We start from the raw sequence: 22739 nt of genomic DNA, 5'->3' as shown, positions 1-22739 counted from the left end.
GAAGGCCTTTGGGTTTTCCCCCACCTACTACTCTGTTGGACAGGAACAGGCACTTTGGCCTCGCTGAATGGATTTCTTTAGCTACCCTTCAAGGGCTGAGGCATGTGGAAGTAAATACACAGACTACATCAAAGAATAGCTCCAGGGCCCATTTTCTCAGCTGGGAAGGTGGGAAGGATGCCCAGAGTCCATGCTCCAGGCAATGAGACTGGTGGCAGGCAACATTTCACCACCCTTCAAGCACCTTTCCAGCTACAAGAGCACAGACGCCAATACACTTCTAGACCAAGATTACTTCCTAGAAAATGGCCAGAAAGGTCTCAAATCCAGCAATGCTGATATCAGTACAGTAAACATGAACTCATTCAGACTAATGGTTAGTGTCAGGGGACAGCTGAATAACAACAACAATCCTTTAAACTTTTCAAAGCATTTTCATATACATTACCTCTTTTGATCCTCAAAAGCTCTGGCAGGTTGGCAGGTCAGGTATTATCTTGCACATAAGAAAACAAACTCAGACACTTTAAGTTACTTACCAATTCTCACACAGCTAGTGTCAGAACAGAAAATAGAACCAATCTTTGATTTATGCTAAGGCTAACATCAATTAGTAAATAATCAAATAATATAAAGAAGCTAAAGGAAATATTAGTGCATTTGACTGAAGGAATTTTTAAACCCCCATAAAAGTGAAAAATTGAATTAACAAATCAGTGAAAGCAATTCATAACATAAAATGGGACAGCATCCTGAATACATAAACAGCTCGTACAAATCAATAAGAAAAGGGCTTCTCAATAAGAAACAATGAAGAACTGTTTTTAAATGATCAAAGAATATTAATGAGAAAAATTACAAAATAAAAAGTACAAATGACAAACAAATCTCCCTAGTTACCGAAGAGTATTATTTTTTTTTCACCCAAATTAGGGTTACTGTAAATGGCAAAGAGCAAATAGTCAGGACATTCATATATTGCTAGTGACAGTGAAAATAGATACAACTTTTTGGAAGTCAAATAGGCAATAATGTGAGAAACCTTAAAAACTTTGACTCAGTAATTCCAGTTCTAGGAATTTATCCTGAGGAATAATTAAAGATGTATATAAATATTTAGATACATGGTTTGTTTGTTTCACTATGGTTTACTAAAAGTAACCTAAATTTCTAATAGTAGAAGGGATTGAATTAATAACATATGAGACAACCATATGACTAAGTAGTAGACAACATCAAAATACTATATTTCTATTGTATTATAGACATTTATTATTGACATGGAAAGACTCTTATATTACATGAAAAGGCAGTATAATCCATTTAAAAATACACATACATATATATATATATATATATATATATATATATATATACACAATACTGAACAAAAGTATATAAGATTATACACCAAAATGTTAATAATAAATATCCTATGAGGCAGTGGTCCCCAACCTTTTTGGCACCAGGGACTGGTGCTCCCATGAGAATCTAATGCCTGATGATCTGAGGTGGAGCTGAGGCAGTGATGCTAGCGCTGGGGAGTGGCTGCAGATACAGATGAAGCTTTGCTAGCAACCACCACTCATCTCTTGCTGTGTTGCCCAGTTCCTAACAGGACTGGTACTGGTCCACGGCCCAGGGGTTGGGGACCCTTGCTTTAGGGGATAGAATGTGGGTAATTTTATTTTCCACATTTTTATTTCATTGTGTTTTTCTCATATTCTCTAACAAACATGGAGTAGTTATTTGTGTTGTGTAATAAAAACTTATTTAAAAAAAGAATATACTAAAACAAAGTTGGCTTTACTACTTTCAAGTGCTCACACTTATCAGGAATGGCGCATAAGAGTATATTTGGAGAAGCTGACGCATGTCACCATTCTCAGGATTCTTTGTCACAAGGTGTAAATCCATGCCACTGAACCTTGTTCATAGTGCTCTGTGAAGAGCCTAGGTCAGGCTAGAAGAAAAGGCAACCAGCAATCCTAGGAGTAGTGAAGCCAGAAGCAGAGGCAGAGGCTTGGGGAAACATAAAACATTCCATCTCAATGGGCAAGTATCAACCTATTAATTAGCTGGAGTTTTAGGAGTTTACATCTGAGTAGATTTTAAAAGCTAGAAACAAATACTGCAGGCAACAGTTTTTATCTTTTTTTTTTTCCTATTTGGTCATTGTGGTAGTTGTTGCAGAGGAAGTGGAAAAAATTAGAAATTTGTTTCTACTAATATTACTTATTTTATTGTGCATACATGTGTGTTCATTCAAACACTTACTGAGTGTCTATTATCTCACCCAGAGATGCAGAGGTGAGCTTGGGGTCAGGTTTAGGGTTAGGGTGAGGTAGAATACACATAAGCCCTACTCTCAGAGCAATCATTCTCGAGTAAAGGAGACCCATGTTAATCACAGAATTATCATTACCAACTTAAAAAGTGCTAGAAAGAAAAAAAAAACACAGGATCTCAAGAGAGGGAGTACAGTGGAACTTGGTGTAATCCAATTAGTACATTTCAGTTAATCAGGTCCAGTACTAACAGTAAATAACTTCAACCAAAGGAAGGAAGAATCATAAACATCCTAAACTCCTTTCATCATTTTTGTTCTTCCTCTCCTACTGCAACCCATTGAAATCAGAGTCTGCCATTGCTAGTTAGATCTAGAGCCTATGTTAACTCATTCAGACCACTAGGGGACCATTTATAAACTGTATACCATTTAGTCTTAAATACACACATACACACACAGACACACAGAGAAAGGAAGAAAATACACACAACTGTTACAAGCCATCGTCTCTGAATGATAGGATTGTGAGTGGGTACATTACAGCATTTTTATATTAATTATAATTATATTAAAGCATAAAAAAACATTTTAAAAATGTATTATGTGCCAGATATGTGACATTCAATACCACAAAGCAAAGATATATTATATTTCATATGCAGTTATGCTTTTAAATGTACAAGAAGGAATAACAAAAACTATGGCTACCATACATTTCATTCCTACAAACCAGCACAGATCTAAGCTCTTTACAGCCCTCATCTGATTCAACCCTCTTTAATTAATGGCTCAGAGAAAAGTGACTTGCCCTTGATCACAAAGAGAGGAAGAAGAGAGCTGGAACTTAGACTCTAGTCTGCTTGAAGCCAGAGCACATGCCCATCGTACTGTCCCCTTCTGCTTCTCTCAGAGGTGTTTTGCCCTTTCAAGAGGGAAAAGCTAGTAAGAGGCTATAAGGCTAAACAGGGAGTCTAGAAAGACTGGTATCTAGTAGTCAATTAATAATATTTAAATTTAATTTAGAAAAAAGATATGCATTAATTTACCAAACTCCCTCACCTGCCCTTCTCTTTGCTCAAGAGCCACGTCTGTGTGGAGAATTCACAGGCAATCTCCTCCAAGAACCTCTACCCTCTAGTTGGAATTAATCTTTTTCAATCCCACACTCCCATGCAGACGCAAATTTCCTGTGAAGCTAATGAAACTTAAGCTACAGGGACCCGTACTTGCAGGCCTCCTACTAGAAGAGCCACAGGCATTTGTATTTTAATTGTCTTCTTTTTCTTAAATAGGACCCTCAAACTGTGTAAGCTTTAAGCCCGTGAAACCTGGATCTACTCCTACTCCCCATGGAAAACTGCTAAAATTGTTCTTACAGCATTTCTCTCAGAATGCCTTGTATCCAAGTTATTCATATGTAAGTCTTGGTTTCAGGAATTTGAGCTCCTTGAAAGTAGGCGTGAGGTGGCTTTTATCTTTGAATCCCCCACAATACCTGCCTTCAGACATGCTAGGTACTTGCTCAGCAAATGTTTTTTGTGCTTTTTTTTAAATGAAATACAATAGAAATCTCTTGCAAGGAAGAAAGCTAAAATTGGGGAGACTGCCCATGACCATGAAACAAAATACACAGAGGCTATATAACATGTTGATTAAAGGCACAAGCTCTGGAGCTGTTGTTCTTCCTGGGTTCAACTCCTGTCCCTGCCACTTATTGGCTACGTGACTTTAAACAAGTTACTTAAGCTCTCTAACCCTCCACTTCCTCAGCACTAAAATTAGGCTAATAATAGTATCAACTTCATCAGGTTGTTGTGAGATTTAAGTGAGGCAAGTAAAACATTTCAGAACAGGAAATTTTTCATTCTCAGTGACTTAGTACATGTTCAGACAAGAGGTCTCTGATTGTTATCCCAAGCCCTCAGCTTTCTCTCCTCCACACCAGCCCAATGGCTCCAACCTGCCCCAACCCAGACTCATTCCAACCCAGCACTTGCCCTCTCAAACATTACACTCCATTGCTGAGCTGGAAAGCAAAGGAGGAGACTAAAGGCATGAACCCAGTTCTGCCTCTGCTGGGAGTCTAAATGTGAGCTGATGAAGCCTGCAACTACAGTCAGAGACAGAGCTAGAAGGTGTCAGTATGTGATAAATGAAATCCAGAGAGGGCAAAGGGGAATGGAATGTAGGAAAAAGATGAGAGGAAGAATGAAGGAAGATACAAGACCTGGTGACTGACTGAAAGATGGGATGAAGGAAAAGGAGTACAAGGGTGTATACCTCAGCCCCTGGAGGCATCTCAGTCAATAGAAGGAAAAGTGTTTTTAATTTCTACATTACCACTTCCAGCTTAGAGGAAAATTATTTCTACCTCCACTCTACTGACAGGAGAATTCAAATCTCTCAAACATATGCTTCATTACTCTGATATCGGGTACTGCAGCTCAGTGAGACAGAAAGAGGAGGAAGAACATATGTTTTCAGAAAAGAAACAAATCCTGGTGCGGGAGGGGTGGGAGGTAATCACTCTAGGCAAAAGTGGTGATTTTCCTGGAAGCTTCTAGAGGGCAGGGACAATGTCTTTTATTTTGCTTTGTTGGGCCCACTAGTGAGAAGGTGGGCAATGACGATGGCAGCTAGAGGGGGTGAGTTCCAAACTCCATTGAATCAAGGGGTATGGGCTTGGGTAAAGAGTTAATCCGCATTATCTCATGTCAGGTTGGCCCCAGAGCAGTCTCTGCCCGCACACTGAGTCATTTCTCTAAGCTCTTTTTATTAAACAGTTTTCAGTCTAATGACTGACTTTTCTAAATCAATAGGGGGCACAGGAAAGGTTTACAACTCTGCCAGTCTCTGGCTCTGCTAAAGCCACAGAATTTTGAAACTGAATTGAATCCAAAAGTTCTTAGTTTAAAACTGAAGTGACTTTAAACACTCAGTTTCCAATTGGTTTTCCAATAGCACTAATAATTAAAGAATAACATCTTTTAAAAGTTTGTAACCAAAATACCTCTTCGAGTCAGCACCATAAAAGTACACTAATTAAAGCCAGCATCTTCTGGGCTCTGATGAGAAATTCACCGTTTTATAATGGGATTACTAGAGCTTTGCAATACAGATGAGTGGTTTGATTAATAATTTACATTTTTGAGGATGTATAACCTCACTCACGGTCATGGTTTGCGTTCCTAAAATTCTTCTATTCAGTTTAATGTTATTATATTTAGCCCTGGTAAATGAATTAAGTTCTGATTACATATCAATGTAATTATTCTCTCCCATATGTTCTTTTCAAAAAAAAAAAAAAAGGTGGGGGGAGGTTGTGACAGAGTGGCCGGCAGTTTGAGTTAGGGACTCAGTGGGGCTCAGCCTGCACAGAACTGGAGCATGGGCAGGAGAACTGTCAGACTAGTCAAGGGGAAAAATTGTGAAATGGAGAAAAACTGCTCAGAATTCACTTAAAAGCCCCACTACATTATAAAAACTAAATTAACAAATGATTGAATCTCAAAAACATGTTTATCAACATTCAAGCAATTATTTAGTCACATATTAACTGTGAAGGAAAAAAGCTTTGCTTGAATAATGTCTCTAAACAGTTATTTCAAGCAGAAATGACTGGAGAAATTGCTCTGAGCTGATGGAAAAGGGTGTTCAAACCAAGGTCAATTTTATTTAGGGAGAGTTGGAGAGACAGGAATCTGATAGAAAGAAAAGTGTAAGAATTGCAAGAGCAAATAGAGACAGAAAACAAGGGAGGGGCAAAACAAAAGAAACACAGAAACACTGTTCCCCTCTCCATTCAGAGATGCCTTTCTCATCTCCACAAAAAGCAGATAGAAGAAAGGCTTCCAACGCTTGGTGAAGATCAACTGAAGATCTCAAAACTTTTTGACTCTCCTCTGTTTCTTTTCTCTGCCATGATAGCATGGACCAGAAAATGCAATTAAAATATAGCTTAAACACAACAAACCATTCCTGATCTAACCGCTTGTTTGGATGTAAAATATACCAGATAGAGGCCAAAAGAGCAGCTTTGGGAAGATGAAGAAAGGATTGCTTTTGGCAGTATTGGCATTTCAAATAGTGCAGCTTCACATCTAAGAATGCACAATATAAACCCCTTTTTTCATAGGGTACTTCACATAAGTGCTCTCTCACTTGTGCACTGAAGCTATTTGAATATCATCTGTATGTGGTAAGAATTGTTGAATTACAACATAAACTCCAACTTTGTCTAGGTTATGGTCTGTAACGGTCATGAGTCATTTATCTGACACCACTAGGGTGAAGTGGTCCATGTAAATAAGCTGTCTAGATAATAATGCATGTATATCATGCTTTAAAGATTTCAAGACACTTTCACATATATTATCTCTATGAGGTAAGCAGGACTATAATTACTATTCCCATTTTGCAGACAAGAAAACTGAGGCTATTAAGAGTCTAAATAACCATCCAAAGTCATAAAGGTCATCAATACAGAATGAGAATTAGAATTTAGATTTTCTAACTCCAAGTCAAGTGTTTCTTTCATTGCCTTTAAGCATCAAAAAATACTTTTGGTCATTTAAAATGAAAACATTAAGAAAAAACAATCCATATAATTTGATCTTTCCTTATTGATTCACGACCATCATTCTGGATGAACATCAACTGTTGTATCTGTGTAATGAAGGGGTTACTGAAGCATGTAGGGATATATCCCTCTACTAAATGCCCTCAACTGCCACATTCACTGAGTTCCTCAGTCTATTTTTAATTCCTCTACTCTTACTGTCACTCATAACTTCTTGCCGCTCGTATGTACCTCCCCATGGCAGTCTTCTATAACCCTTCCATTTAACTGCTTATTTACTATTGGCTAGAAAACTAAAAATCAAGCTTGTAAAGACTGTACATAAATTTATAACAGTTATAGAATCTGAGCAAGGTCCCAAGGAGCTCTTAGATGAGTCAACTACATATACGGCAGCTCCATGGCATTTAGGGGCACAGAGATGTTTTCTGCTTAACCACTATTTCTCCTTTCTGATGAAGAGAGTTCAAGGTGTGGGACAGGCAACTTCCGGAAAAGCAAAGTGTTGCTATATTCCGAAGAGCCTATTCTCATTCAAAGTCAGTGGCGCCTTAGGGGAGACTGGAATCATCCAACATACAGGGAAGAAGACCTGGACATGTCCCCCAAATATTTCCTGATAGTACAAGGTTAAAAGTTATAATGAGATTCTATAAAGAAAACAGAACTCAAGGCTTGAAGGTGTAGAGATAGTGAAGATATGATGGAAAATTCAGAATTTGGTCCCATTTTTCTTCTCTAGGACCACAAATTTTACCACTTCTTAATTGTGTTTTACCTCAAGCACACTAAATATAAGGAAAACCATGCTACATGGTGGCATGGAAGAAGCTGTGGCATCAACAAGTTTTCTCATCTGTAAAATGGAGATAATTATAGTATGAATCTCATGGGACTGCTGGAAAATTAAATGAGATAATTATGTAAAAGTAAGCATCATATAGTAAGCACTTAAAATTGTCATTATTACTATCATCATCATAATTATTATTAGGTAGGGGAGAAAAAAGAGAAAAGGAAATCTAGTTTTAGTGGAGTTTTTCAGAAAGAATTAATTAAGCAGAAACAAAAAATAATTGTGCTGCCCCATTTTACTAAGCACATCTAAGTAAATTAAATTTAGGAAACGAGGCAATGCAAAGATTTAAAATAAAGTACAACTTTTTTAACGTTTCAATCATTATCAAAACAACATTAGCAATATAGCACTCCAACCTCTGCAGTAAAGGGCCCCAGGCTCATTTATGAAGGGAAAGGCTTCCTGCAAACAAAGACATAAAATCCAAATTGAGGCAGTAAGGACTGCTCATGGAACTGTGCACATATTTGCAGAAAGCACTCGCTGCTCAAATACCCACAAAGTAGACTAGTGAAGGAATCCTAAAGAGATTGTGGATCTAGGCCAAGATCCAGAGAAGCTTTCTTCAACTTCATGTGGTGGAGAAAATAGTTCACATCAAATTTCATATGAGAGAAGTATTGGAACAATTTCCTCAATAATTGTGTCTATCGGAATCTTGGGGAAGAAATGTATTTTAGGGAAAAAAAACAAACAACTTTGCTCCCCGCTCCAATTCATCATTTTGTAGTGGTCTCCGATTTTAGTCTTCTCTCTCCAGATGTTTGTTATAGAAAGGAATTTGGGGATATGTCTCTACAAACATGGTACAATTGCCTTGAGGCCTGGGACCATGATCTCTCTTTCTCCTATGGAGTTTATTTTTTCTAAAAGTGAAGCAAGAAGAGAATAAGAAAAAAAATGAAACAAGATAAGAAGCAAGTACACATGGTAACAAGGTAGAAGGCACCAGCAATGAGTTCAGACATCATTTAGTTGTCTCCGTGTTCCTTTGCTATGGTTGTCTTTCTGTCTGTCCCCACAATTTGAGAGATAATATCTGTGTGTGTGTGTGTGTGTGTGTGTGTGTGTGTGTGTGTGTGTGTGTGAGAGAGAGAGAGAGAGAGAGAGAGAGAGAGAGAGAAAGAGAGAGAGAGAGACAGACAGAGAGAGACAGACAGAGAGAGAAGATACAACTAGTAAGTACTGCCCTCCCACTCTCCACTCTCTGTTCAGTGTTCAACCTCCATGCTACAGCAGCCATATTAGAAGCTAATCTAATCAAAATCTTGTCAGAAGTTCCTTCCTCTCCTAGTTTCGTGCTATTCCAGGCCTAGAAAACACAATATGCAAAATGCAGGACCAGACAGAGATACTGACACCCAAGGCCTTCAGATGGATAGTCATGTTAACTACTCTATTCTGGCATTCTATGCTAGAATATCAGTATAATCACTCTACCACCCTTTACCTGTTGGCAGGCAATAGTAGAAAGATAACATCTGTGGACCTGGTTATTCTAAGAATGAAATATATCACGAATACCTCATTTTTAAAAAAAACACCTTGATACCCCAAAGAGTAAGATTCAACTCTCTTCTTCAACTCATTTCTCATATCACATCACTTCTTATCACCATACTTTCAGCCAGCAGATCAGCTCCAAAACCAATCTAAGAAGTACATGAATGGTACATGTATTTTTAAAATCACCTTAAATTATTCATTATTGCTGAATTGTTAGTCTCAACAAACTCTTCACAAGAGTCTTACTGCATAAATAGGTTAACAAATACTTCAAGCTTATATAGTGTACTTCACATAATCAACCCAACATCCCCTGAGGCTTTGACTCAAGAAACTCTTGTGAATGTATGCTTTATTAGCTAATTTGAATAATTTTTTAGCTAATTCTAAGAATTTCATTAAAATACACAAAATAAGCTATAATCAACCCACCTTATAATTCAAATAGGTTAATTCTTATAAAGGTGTCATAAATCTCAAGATTTGGAATGTCAAGTAGTCAGAAGTGTAATTTTTCTATATGATCCCAATTCCCTCTTTGCGGGGCAAGAAAAAGGCAGCTGATTCCATCTGCTTAAAGAAAGACAGAGGAAAGCCCCAATATCCATAATTAATTGTCCCTCACAGGAGGTGGCATAGTGAGGTTGTTAAAAGTATAGACTCTAAGAGCCGGTTCAAATACTGCTTTCATTATTTGTTTTGTGACCTCGGGCAAGTTACTTAACCATTCTGTGCCTTGGATGAATGGGGATATTAATAATAATAGCACTTCATAGGGTTATTGTGAATATTAAATGAATAGATATAAAGCACTTAAAACAGTATGTAGCACATAATGCTACATACATGCTTGCTAGCGCCACTACCACTGCCACTATCATCACCATCCCAGCTGGGTCTTTGAATCAAGGGAGGTACTCCCCAAATCCTGCCATGACAGTCCTACAAATTAGCAAAGAGAAAAGTAATCTCATACCCATCTGGCAATGCCACAACAGGTGCTTTGAAAGTCACACACGGGTGTAGTAAGAACTGACACTCACAAAGAGAGAAGTGGAAACCACTCACACAAATGAGAAAATGTTAGGGCAATCAAGCCAGTTTCTCTCTCTTAAATGGAAATGGTCCCAGAGGTCAGAAGGAGTTCGTGCAAGGTCCACAAGTATCTAACTCATTCCTGGAAAAAAACTAATATTTAAGTTAACTTTTTTGTTTTTTAAGCAAGTCTTACAGGCTAGTTGAGAGAAAATATTTACTCTTTCTGCAGAGACTTAGTACCTTTACACACAGGTAAACAGAATGTCCTTGGACAATGATTTCTGAAAATATCCATCGTTCCAAAGATTGGAATGAAGCTTCTTTAAAAACTGTTTTTCCTTAAACAGAATCTCTCACCGGGAGGTTTTTTATTAAATGGTTAGAATGGTAATTTATAAATTATACTTAGCATTTGAAAGCCTAGTTTCCACATAATGATACCATTGAGCAGCACATCTAAAATGATTCTCAGAACTCACCTTGGAAAACCGCGGCATTCTGAATAATTAAGAACTTGAGCTCCATACTTGCAGACTGAAGCAGTTGTTCCATGTTCAATCGTGCTGTTAGTTGGTATTTTTCTTCCATCTTTCTTGAGCAGCATGTTGGGCCCTTGGGGAGACATACTTGCAAATCTGATCCTGAAACAAACAAGTTTTTCATGTTTCAGTAAGCAGAATATCACACATACACACATTCACAGAAAAGAGGCAAACGGCAAAACAATGCATGTCTTTTAAAATACAGTAACGTTTTCGTTTTTCAAAATTAGTATTTATCTTAACTAATCCCTACTTTCTCCCAATTATCCTTTTGACTGATTCTTTTTAAATAACCATTAGAATTAATTGCCTAGGTTTGACTCATAAATTCTGTATAAACTAATTTATAGCATCAAGTGTACGTCACTGAACACCGATATTTAATTTGTTGGTTAAAAGATTAATCTACATTCCTACAATTTATTTTTCTTGATTATAATTAATGAATGAAAACGCAACAAAGGAGCAATTTTCAAAATTCCAGTTATGATTTCATAATGAAATGTATGTCTGGCCAACTCAATGTTGTTTTTCAGGATAAATAAATGAGACATCAATATCATAATATCAAATCTTTGTTGTTATTGTTTAGCTAAAGGTCTGGGGCAAGATTCACAGAGAAAACATTCAGAGAACAATATTAACATTCAGGCAATCACCAAAATCCCTTACAACTAGAACACTCTATCACAAATGCCGACCTCTTGTTCCTCTGAACTACTTCATTGCTACCTCCCTTACGATGCAGAATGCCTTCTTTTAATTTTTGTATTTCCATAAAGATTTTCCTAATGAATGATCCCCGTTTATTCCAAAATTAGGGAATCAGAACCTCTTCTCAGTCTTCATCCAATGTGACTTTTTACAGCATCTTCACAGTTGAGCAATCTCTTCCTCCATTGTTTAAGTGAACCTAACCCCCGCCCACCCCCACCCACCCCACCCCCGCACACACACCTGTTGCTATGGCAACTCTCATCCATCTTTTCTTGCTTCCTCTTCTCCTGCCTATCACTTAACTGTCATTGACCCTCTCCTCATTATACATCTCTCCCCAGATGACTTTTCTAAACTTATGTGATTGCTGAACTCCCTAGCCCTCCTTTCTCCTAAGTTCCAAAACCCCACATTTTCAACTACTCTATGGGAACCTCAAATTCAACACCCCAAAATGAACTCAGTATATCCCATACACGCACCCACAAAGCTCCATCTTCTGTGTTCTGTATCTCAGTTAATGATCATCATCTATCAGATTTCCCAATGATTAAAACCTTTGTCATTCTCAGCTCTTCACTGGTGACTCAACACACTTCTGCATCCATGGAAGTCATCGAAGTAGATAAGAGTCATTCAGCAAATATTTATTTAGCACCTAGTATATGCCAAGCACTGTGGCTATAGCAATATATAAAGTCCCTGCCCTCAGGGAGCTTATATTCTGAAAGACAACAAATTATATGTGTATATACATACATACATACATACATACATACATACATACATTCTTATAGTAACAAGTACTACAGAAAAATAAAACTAAAGAAGGAAGGAAAAACAAACTGTGGAACACACACACACATAGAGCCATAAAAAGGAATAAACTCTTGATATATGTTACCACGTGGATGAATCTCAAAACCGTTATGCTAAGTGAAAGGAGCCAAATCAAAAAAAATAAATAAATAACATACTCTATGGTTCCATTTATATAACAATTTAGAAAATGAAAATTAATCCATAGTGACAGACAACAGTTCAGTGGTTGTTGTGGGGTGGTGGACAGGGATGGAGAGGAGTGAGGAAGTTTGGGGAAGTGATGGATATGTTTATTATTTTGATTGTGGTGATTGTTTCGTGGCTGTATACATGTGTCAAAATTATCAAATTGTGTCCTTAAAATGTGTGCAGTTTATTGTACATCAATTATACCTTAATAACGCTGCTAATTTTTTTTAATGTTTAAAAAACAAATTAAGGAATATAGGGAATGTAGTGGTTGTAGGGTGATTCTATTTATATAGGACAGTCTGAAGGCTTTTTTCATAAGGTGGCATTTGAAGAGAGATGAGAGAAGTGAGGGAGAGTCCCATGATTTTATATCCTCCACCAATACTAGCAAATTTTAGGGCTCAACGAATATTAAGTCCAATCAATCTCCTTCCTCTTCTGCAATTCCTGATTTACTCAAACTTTCCCTTCAATAAGCATTTCTTGAGCTCCTTCTGTGGTAGCTATGAAAATGTGCATCTCAGACCTCCTACTGTCGGGAATGTAATTGACTAATGGTCCCAGCTGCTGTACTCTGAATTTACTATTATGTTGTGCCCAGGCCACAATCCCTACAGGCTACTCCCAGCCAACGACTGAACATGGCAAAGATACTAAGTCCTGTGAGACACAGAACTTTGCTGACAGGGATTTTGGCTTGAGGACTCCCCACTGACACTGACAAAATTTTTTTTAAACTGTACTGCAGTCTAAGATTCTTTCTATTCAACCTTCCTTCTTTCCCTCTCTCCTCTACAGGGGTCAGACCTACACCCCAGTCTGATGGCTCTCCCAGCGTTCTTCAGCTTCCTGCTTATTTTCATCCAAAAATGTTTTCCCCAATAAATCTCTTATACATCTACTGCCACACTGGCATCTGCTTCTCAGAGGACCCAATCTAACATATCTTCTATGTGCCAAGCACTGTGCTACATGGTGGAAGTACAGCTTTGACTAAGACAGACATGGTCCTTACCCCCAAAAGCTCACTGTCTAAAGGGATTAACAGAGATAAATACCTAGTTGCATGGTAAATGAGAGCAATGAAGCAACACAGCTAGGGTGACAAAACATGTATATGGGAATAGGGAGGACTCTCCCAAAGTCCCACATGGTCCTTGGCAAAATAAGATTCTGTAATAAACATAGAATATTACTGAAATAAGGCTAGAAAGTATATTCAGACATTTTAGACAGCTTTTCAACAACTGAGGTTTTAAATAAGAGGTAGAGAGGAGACTAGTTAGCCCTAAGTAACCAGAAAATATGTTTTTATTACATCTTATTTCCCTAGGAATTACAGTTAATCATGGCCTTAATGGACGTGTCCAAGTTTCAAATTCTGCCTCACATGGTATCACTCTTGGAGTCCAGGGTATTGACTCCAAGCACTCTACTTCCCCCTCCTCAAAGGAGCTGCTGACAAAAGTAGTAAAGGAGAACACAGATAATACATATCCCCAAACCTAATACAGCACTGCAATTTACAGTACTGGATGGAAAGGTGATATTTAATGTGTCAAATACAATTTGGGGTCTGGAGATGCAAGAGTTCAGATTTATCTCCTATAAATGTCAATCTCACATACAAGCCTTAAACCAATTTTAAATATGGTCTAAGCTTAAAGTCTTCATGATTATCTTCAGGAAAAGAAAAAAAAAACAGTTAGCTGTAGCTCACTGTGTTCTTTCTACATGAGGCTACAAAATGTAATGCTATTCTAGGAGTAGAAACTGATTCAGTTTACTGGACCAAGAAAGGAGAGTCCCCTTAGGGAAGAGAGGCTAACCTAGATTTAAACAAAGTCGGTTGTAACATACATGTTGATATGAAAAATCCTACATAGCAGTTACTTTCCACATACCAACTCCCCGTCCATTTAGCCAGGTTTTATTTACTTTCTTGGTAAACTGATGTAGTGTGTGTTTGAAATATCTGTATTTGAATACGTCTATAAAATTAAATGTTATAGATAAAATCCTTTGTGCTTTTAAATTTCCATTGGTGATACTTCCAGTTTTGAGAAGTGGTAGGGTTTATTTGGCAGGGTAGCTGTTAGTACTGTTCCTACTTCCACTAGCTCAAGCTAGTGGGAGTTGTAAAATAATAGAGCTCAGACCTTTTCTCTGTGAAGTGCTATGAGTCGCTTAGATCTTAAAAGGTAACAAATCACTACTTGGTGTACCTACAGAAGCCCAGAAATGACTCTTTGAATTACCATGACACCAGTTTGCTTTGCCTTGATATGATAATTCATAAAGTAACTTAGAGCTTGCATAGTGTGCCCCTTCACTGAGGTGGTCAATTCTCATCATTGTATAAACTCCCCCTACCTCAAGAATTCATTAAGCCAAAAACCTTTAAGGAATAAAATCTCAAGTGAGAACTTCTGGGGAAACACGTCAGATGTCACAAAGAAAGATTATGTTATGTCCAAATATAAGAAATGTATATTTAGTAATATTTATCCTTCCTCCCAGTTTTTACTGCCTGGTTAAATGATAAACCGGTATAATTGATCTGGGGGCTAAGAGTTAGCTATAGATTTGATTTGAGGAAATAAAATATCTATAAACTGACAAGAATTCAGGAATTCCAAACCAGGAAGGAGAGAATTATATGCCAAAGGGAAAAACATTTTTGTTTTAAGTGAAGTTCATATAACTCACAGATCAGCTTAAAATATGCCCTAGTACAAGATGGCATAAGGAACAAAATGGGCAAGGAGAGTTAGGCATGCCTAAATGAAATGACGACAATGAAATATAACCATTTCAATGCATGAACCTACGCATGAAAGAAACAAAAAAGAACGAACACACAAAACAAAAAGAAAGAGAGAAAGAATTTAGAGAGGAATCGTCATCAACAAAACAAAGAATTACTCTGGGAACCAAATCCCAAGTGGGATGAATAAGAAGTAAAACCAAGGGCAAATGACTAAAGAGGTACACTGAGAACGGGTACATACTTGTATGCATAAAAGCAGAGGGGCCAATTCAAGAAATAAGATGCAACCTACAAAAGACACAGTAAATAGCAAGGCATTCTTTAAGAATGTCAGGAACAAAAGAAGGTTAAAGGAAAATAGCTCCTTTATTAGACGGAAAGGAAAAGTAATGGTGGACCACACTCATCAAAGAGATGCTCACATTTTTTTTGTAAAACTGGAATTCAGCTGGAAAATGGGAAAAGAGACAAGCAATATAGCCTGGGATGGAGATAAGAAGAAGATTTAGCAATTGACTATTCAAATGAGCTAGAAAGGTTCAACTCTTTTGGGGCTTAATAACTTGCATTCCCAGATGCTAAAAAAATAAAGAAAGAAAGAAAGAAAGAAAAGAAAAAGAAAAAGAAAAAGAAAAAGAAAATTAACTAAAGTCATTACAAGGCTGCTAGTTTCCATTTATTTTGGAGGATTAAAAAAGACCTTTATACTATAATCTCCTCCCCTAGATTTTTAGTTCCTGAAGAGCAGAGAATGACTCCCATCTCCTTTGGGATGCCCTGTTGATCCCATTCTGCCCTGTGCATATAGTGTTGAATTAATGAGCACTGCAGACTGAGAACACTAGTAAAGATCACATTTGTCTGTGTGATCTAAAAAGTGGAGACAGATGACCCTGAAAATTTTACATCTGTGTGCTTAACTTTGATCTTGGAAAAATATTTTAAAATATCACAAAAATTGATTTCCAAACATCTTGAAGATACACAAATAGATATTTAACTGTGAAGTAATTTACTTCTAATTATTTTGAAACAAAGCCTTGCTTGCAAATTTGGTCCAGTTCTGGGTCTTATAATTGAAAAGGGTTATTTGAGTTATGGAAGCTTTTCTCTGGGGATTATTCCCATGTGTATCTAAGCTGAGCACCTTACCAGCTGCCTCCCCTTCCAGAGGCTAAACCACAGGTAGTCCACAGAAGGCTCCCTGCTGATGTGTACTTTTATGTCGTAGGATCTCTTAGGCTTGGCTATCTGTGGCCTTTCCTTCTTGACCTCCACCACAGGCTCTTACCTTTGGGCGCAGTTCTTGCTCCATTTTGATTCCATTCAAGAACTTGACATTTCATACTACTCCTGGTTTCTCTTAGCCACCTCCCCCAGGACTGGGACTTCAGATCCTCTATACTGTGCAGTCATAGGCTTATAATCACTCGGAGACCCAATCCCATTCCGGGCCTGAGCCCTGCCCCTAATTGGAAAAAGGCAGTGAACAATGTGTAGGAGATTGTTTAAATGTGTCTGTTCTATTGGGTTTTATTCCAAATCAATAAGTATTAATGGTCTCAGCACCATGGTAGACACTACAGTGGGCAGGAAAGAGCAATAGCACTTACGACCCCTCTTATCAAGTTGCTTATAATTTAGTCCTAGCTCTACCACTTGCTAGCTGTGCAAGCAAGGGTACGTTATTTAACCTCAACATGTTTTTTGCCCTTATCTATAAAATGGGGTTATCAACAGCATTTACTTTACAGAGTTATTGCAAGGACTGAATGAGATTACATGTGTAAACTTCTTACTCTTCTTGGTATAAGGTAAATATTCAATAGGTGTTAAGTAAAATTAAAATAAACAAATAAAAATAAAAATAAATTCATGCTAAGAGACCAGACTTTCACACACAAAAATAGGTAGAAAACAGTAAAAGTTGGTTTATGGTTAGGTGATAAAAGTTGCAGTATATTTTCTGAGGTGTTGGAAATAGTCCATATTTTAATTGGGGTAGTGGTTACACAGATATATACATTTGTCAAAACTATTAAATTCTTTACTCAAAATGGGTACATCTTATCATTAGTAAATTATGTCTCAATAAAGTTGATTTTTTTAAATGTGTAATATGGACAACATTTGCTAGATAAGAGAATGCTCAATAGAGGCTCTAGGGTTCAAAGAAGACTTCCAGGAGGAAGTGGGGCTTGAGCTAGAGAGTAAAGGATGAAAAGTATTTGAAAAGGCCAGTGGGTGAAATGTGTTTGGCACCAGTGGGGTTGTGGGCAAGACTAACCTACTAGAACCCAGGGCATAGCTAGCTTATCAGGTAAGACGGGCCAGAATTTGAAGGGCCTTGAATGCAGAAAGAAGCCTGTGGGCTTGACCCCAGAGGTAATAAAGGTCCACTGTTGGTCCTCAAACAAAGGCATAATATGATGAAGAGTGCTATTTAGAAAGATTAGTCTTACAGAGCTGAAATTGGGAAATGGACTAAATAACCCCTCAAGGTCACTACCAGCCCTCTGATTCTCTAATTAGCTTTATTATATTCTATATGTCGGTTATTTTACTAGACTGCAATTTTAGTTAATGACTATAAATTGTCAAAAATCACATTAAAAAACACATTAAAGAACAGAAATATTAATGTAGACCTTGATCCTTATACTTTCCTAAGAGCAGATAGAACATATTCAAACAGCAACAGAAGAGAGTGAATCGTCAGGGCTCAGTAACAATGAAAATTGAAATTTTTTCCATATATATATGATAATTTGACACATTTCATTGCCAAAGTCTGCTTTATGAATGGCAGATTATTTTTTTGCTAACGAAGGTACATTGTGCTAAAAACAATAATGTAATATTGTCATTAAAGTAATATTAAGCAAATGAATGAATGATATCCAAATTGGTTGCTTCATAACTTGTAGGGAAAATAATAGGTGCCTATTAAAATTATCCAAAGGATTAAGTGCAGGTTGCTCTACAAATGAATCAAAAAAAAAAAAAAACCCACCACATAGCGGGCATTTTTAAAGGTTTTTTTTAATGGAGGACAAGTCAATTTGCCATCCAAAAATATTAACTAATTTCCTTAGCATATAATAGTGACTTGCTATTAGAACGGTGCCTTTCCCACTAATTAATCATTATCTAAATCAAATCTTACACGCTCATTAATTTCTTACTAATCAAGCTAGGAATACAGATGAAAGAAATGGCTGCATTTGAAACCAGTAGAGAAAGCGATGATTGCTAGTGGAAGGAATCATCCTAGGGAACCCAGCTGAAGGTTACCCTTCTGTCATTTAGCCGGAAAACATGACCTTGCAGAGGGCACACCTGGGCATCACAAGCTCAGACTTTAAATCAAAGGTCATGCCTGGCACCACCATAGACTGGCTGTGTAAAAGGCAGACCAAAAATGTTGCTACCACACTGGAGTACTAGGAGTTTAAAGCAACCCTGGAGATGAGCCATTGTCTAAGCCTGAGAAGTAAAGAATGAATTACCTTTATCTCTACTGCCAACTGTCAATTAACTGCATAGCATTTCACACCCGGTAAAGGTTGAATCCCTAGATCACTATCCTCTCCCACAAAGAGGTTCTCTCTGGACTATATTCCCAACCAGCAGTCAACACGTGCTCTGGAAGTTCAAATTCACTGATTACATTCAGCATGCCAACATGGCAAACAATTCACTCATCTGACATCTACTGAATGCCTACTTTGTGCCAGGGACTATGCCCAATTCAAGGAATACAATAATGAACACAATCCCTGCCCTGGAGTTCACACAGTGGTCCAGAAAATGGGTTCCCAAACTAACTAGAAACTAGAAACCTCTAAGTCATTCTGAACACCTTACTTGCCTTCATCCCCTGTAACCAAATGTCATTAATGCCACTGGTTCCCTCATCATTCCCTTCATTTCCATCTTTGCCTTATTACTCACCTCTTTCCACTTGGACAACTAGAACAACCTCTAACCTGGCCTTTCTGCCTCTACACTCTTTTCCACGTGAGCTCCAGAGAGATATTTCTAATGTATATATATGATCACATCATTCTCCTTCTTAAAAAAATCTCCAAGAAATGGAGCAAGAGCACAGAGGTGTGAAAGTGGCTGGCATGTTGAGGCACTGCCAAGGAACCTGGTAAGGCGAGAGGATAGAAAAGTGAGCTGGTGGAGAGTGACATGGGCCAGATGAAGGGGAGCTATGTGAGCCCTACTCCAAGATGATTCCTACTTTACTTTGGTTATTGTTTGTTTGTTTTATATTTTCCAGCTTTACTGAGGTATAATTGACTCCTAATTATCTTTGTATTGGATTCTCATATGAGAGAGTTCGTGGGAACCAAAAGAGACGCACTCCACAAGCTTTCTCTCCTTTGAATTCCCATAGTACTCTGCATCCTTTATAAAGACATTTCTCACACTAACTTGCAATCATAGTTATATTTGCATACCTTATCTCCAGTAGATTTAAGTTCCTTAATGGAAAGACCCTTGAACCCTTGACTGACTCATCTTTGTATCTCAAGAGACCCACTGAGATTTGGGCTTGATGCCCTCTCCTCTCACTTAAAACCAATGCCAGAACTTTGAGAGAGTTCAGTTTTAAAGAAACTAGGTCAGATTAATTGCTACTACTAGAGCAACTTTTAGAAGAGCAGCATTCCATTCCAGGGAAAATGAAGATTTCTCTCTCACACACACATGCACATGCGTGCGCAGTCTATTTAGATGGAGGGAACCCCCTTATAAAAACAAAATTGGGTTGGAGAACAATGCCAGATACTCTGGAGTTGGGATAAAGAATCTTTTAGTTTAGAATTCTGCCACATGGACTAAACTATAACAATTTTCCTGTCTCCCCTAGTCACTCTCTCACTAATTATTATTCTACTCAGATAAGTAGCTGAGATTCTATCTTTCAGGAGATGTATAATTTTTATTTTCCAGATATAATCTTCAAATATGCAGACCTGAAGCATAGCTGAGAATTTCAACACCCTAGGCCCAATCTAAGTGCTAGGCCCTTTCCCCTGTGTATGAAATCGTATTAGGAGGGAAAGAGCCCTTCCCCTACCAAGACTAAAGTGTTATTATCTGCTGTGCTACCAAATCTGCTGTGTGACTTAACCAAATACCTTCTCAAATCTTGGCCAGACTAGATGATCGACCCCTAAGGTAATTTCAGGTCTGAGAGTCTAAGTTACCCAACTGTAGATTAACTGATTGTCACTGAGCCCATCTAGACTGGGCATTGAGAGGACACAAAAGAAGCAAAGGACTTGCTTCTGCTCGTCTAGGAAATTTTGTTAATAGCATTTGACTAAACATGAACATGAATATATGGCCAAGACAAAGACCAAAAACGAATACAGCCTCTACAGTGTTTCACTCCATGTAATAACCACATTCCCTTTGTTTTCAGAGGCCAACTAATAGCTGATAGCTTCCTGATGGGATAGCATGAAGTGGCAAAGGGAGGGACTCTGAAATCACCAGAGTGTGAACCTCAACTTGGCCACTATGATCTTAGGCAAGTTTCTTAATCTCTGAGCCTCAGCTTCCTTATCTATAAAATGGGGATAATAGCACCTACCTCTCAAAGTGGTTGTGAGGATTAAACTATTATTTAATGTTTTCCAAACATATGCCTCCATTTCCTGCTTCCTTGTTTTGTTCATGCTATTCCTATCCCCGAAGTGCTCTTCCCCTAGCTTCAGCTATTAAAACCTTCCCATCTATAAGGTGCTCTCTCAAGTGTCTCCCCTTCCCCAGATACACTCCCCACCAAATAAACCTCATAAGCTGTCAACTCAGAATTTTCAGCACACTTTGCATCTCTCATACTGCATTTTGCAATCTAGGTTTTATAGCTATTGGTATACTTTTCTTATCCCTACTATTAAATTGTAAATTTCTATAGCCAGAACTAGATCTTGACCATCTTTGTATTCCTTGACATGGCAAAATGCTCAGTATACAGTACATATTCAACAAGTGCTTGTGGAAGGAATTAACAAATACTCAACAATGAGACTCTGCTTCCTACACATAGTAAGTTCCCTGTGTCTTAAAGCAGTCAAGCACGATTTAGGTAGCAATATCAGGGATACTACAGAAAGGACTCCTGCACTAGATGGGAGGCTTGACCTTATGACCTCCAAGGTTCTTTTCTCTCTGCATTTCCAAGAAGGCCATACTCTAACTTACCGATCTCTTTACATACCAAGGTTGTTAATGGCCATAAATGTTAGAACTGGCCTTTTTGTCATAAGAAAGCATGACAGCATTTCTTCAGAGAATATATCATCTGTGATCACTATATATTTTCCACTCTGCATGAAAATTGTACCTAAAATTCAGTATACTTGAACCTAAAAAAAGGCTGGCTTTTGCTTCACAGATATTGCTGACTTCCAAAACTCCCTGTAGCTGATGTTTTAGCAAACCACAAAAACTAAGCATAGAGTTACAGTAGATTGAAAGCAAACCATCACCTCGAGCCTACAGATCCTGTGAAAAAGTTTTTCAGATGGTTAATAAGCAACAATTACTTTCTATGGCTCAAGTGTTTAGAAAAAAAAAGATGTTCTAAGAAAAAAAAAATCCAAGAGTCGTAAGTTAAGACATAATGTCTATGTTGAATATGGTAGCCTATTCTGTTTTAGAGCTCTTCTTCTGATCCTGAGTGACTTAGGTGAGTCGTTTTGCTCCTCAGGTCCTCAATTTAATCATTTAGAAAATGGATTAACAGAAATTGCCACCCACATCCCTCTCAGGAAAACATACTGAAGTTTTACAACTAACTTTAACCTTCTCTAAAGCAAGTTCCCCTTAGAGAACTCTGGTAAATTGATATGATTCAAGAGGTCCAGAAGCCCTCTTCTCTAGTGGGTTGAATGATGTCCACCAAAAAAGATATGTCCATGTCCTAGCCCCCTGAACCTGTGAATGTAACCTATTTGGAAAAAGGGTCTCACAGATGTAACTAAATTAAAGATCTCAAAATGAGATCATCCTGGATTATCTAGATGGGCCCTAAATCCAATGACAAGCGTCTCTGTAAAAGACACACAGAGGAGAGACACAAGAAGAGAAGGCCTTGTGAAGACAAGGGCAGAGATTAGAATGATGCAGCTACAAACCAAGGAAGGCCTGGAGCCACCAGAAGCTGAAGAGGCAAGGAAAGATTCTCTCCTAGAGCCCTTAGACGGAATGTAGCCCTGCCAACATCTTGATTTTGGATTTCTGGCCACTGAATTTGTGAGACAGTAAATTTCAGCTGTTTTAAGCCACCAAGTTTGAGGTAATTTGTTATGGCAGCCCTAGGAAACTAATATATCCACTCTCTCTCTCTACCCCACCAACAAGTATTTGCCCAGCAATGTCTAAATGTTTCACCATGGGTG

The 22739-nt window shown here is 37.9% G+C and overlaps 1 protein-coding gene across 1 annotated transcript in view; it reads right to left on the bottom strand.

The window, feature by feature from the left end:
* Positions 1-22739, bottom strand: part of GPC3 (glypican 3) — a 438722-nt gene that overhangs the window by 397079 nt on the left and 18904 nt on the right. Inside the window, exon 2 of the mRNA XM_011383864.2 lies at positions 10752-10913. Within this exon, the coding sequence (XP_011382166.1) occupies positions 10752-10913 (162 nt within the window). The remainder of the gene's footprint in view (positions 1-10751; positions 10914-22739) is intronic.

Source organism: Pteropus vampyrus, unplaced genomic scaffold (assembly GCF_000151845.1).
Source record: "Pteropus vampyrus isolate Shadow unplaced genomic scaffold, Pvam_2.0 Scaffold548, whole genome shotgun sequence".
NCBI lineage: Eukaryota > Metazoa > Chordata > Mammalia > Chiroptera > Pteropodidae > Pteropus > Pteropus vampyrus.
This window is presented reverse-complemented; position numbering and strand designations above follow the sequence as displayed.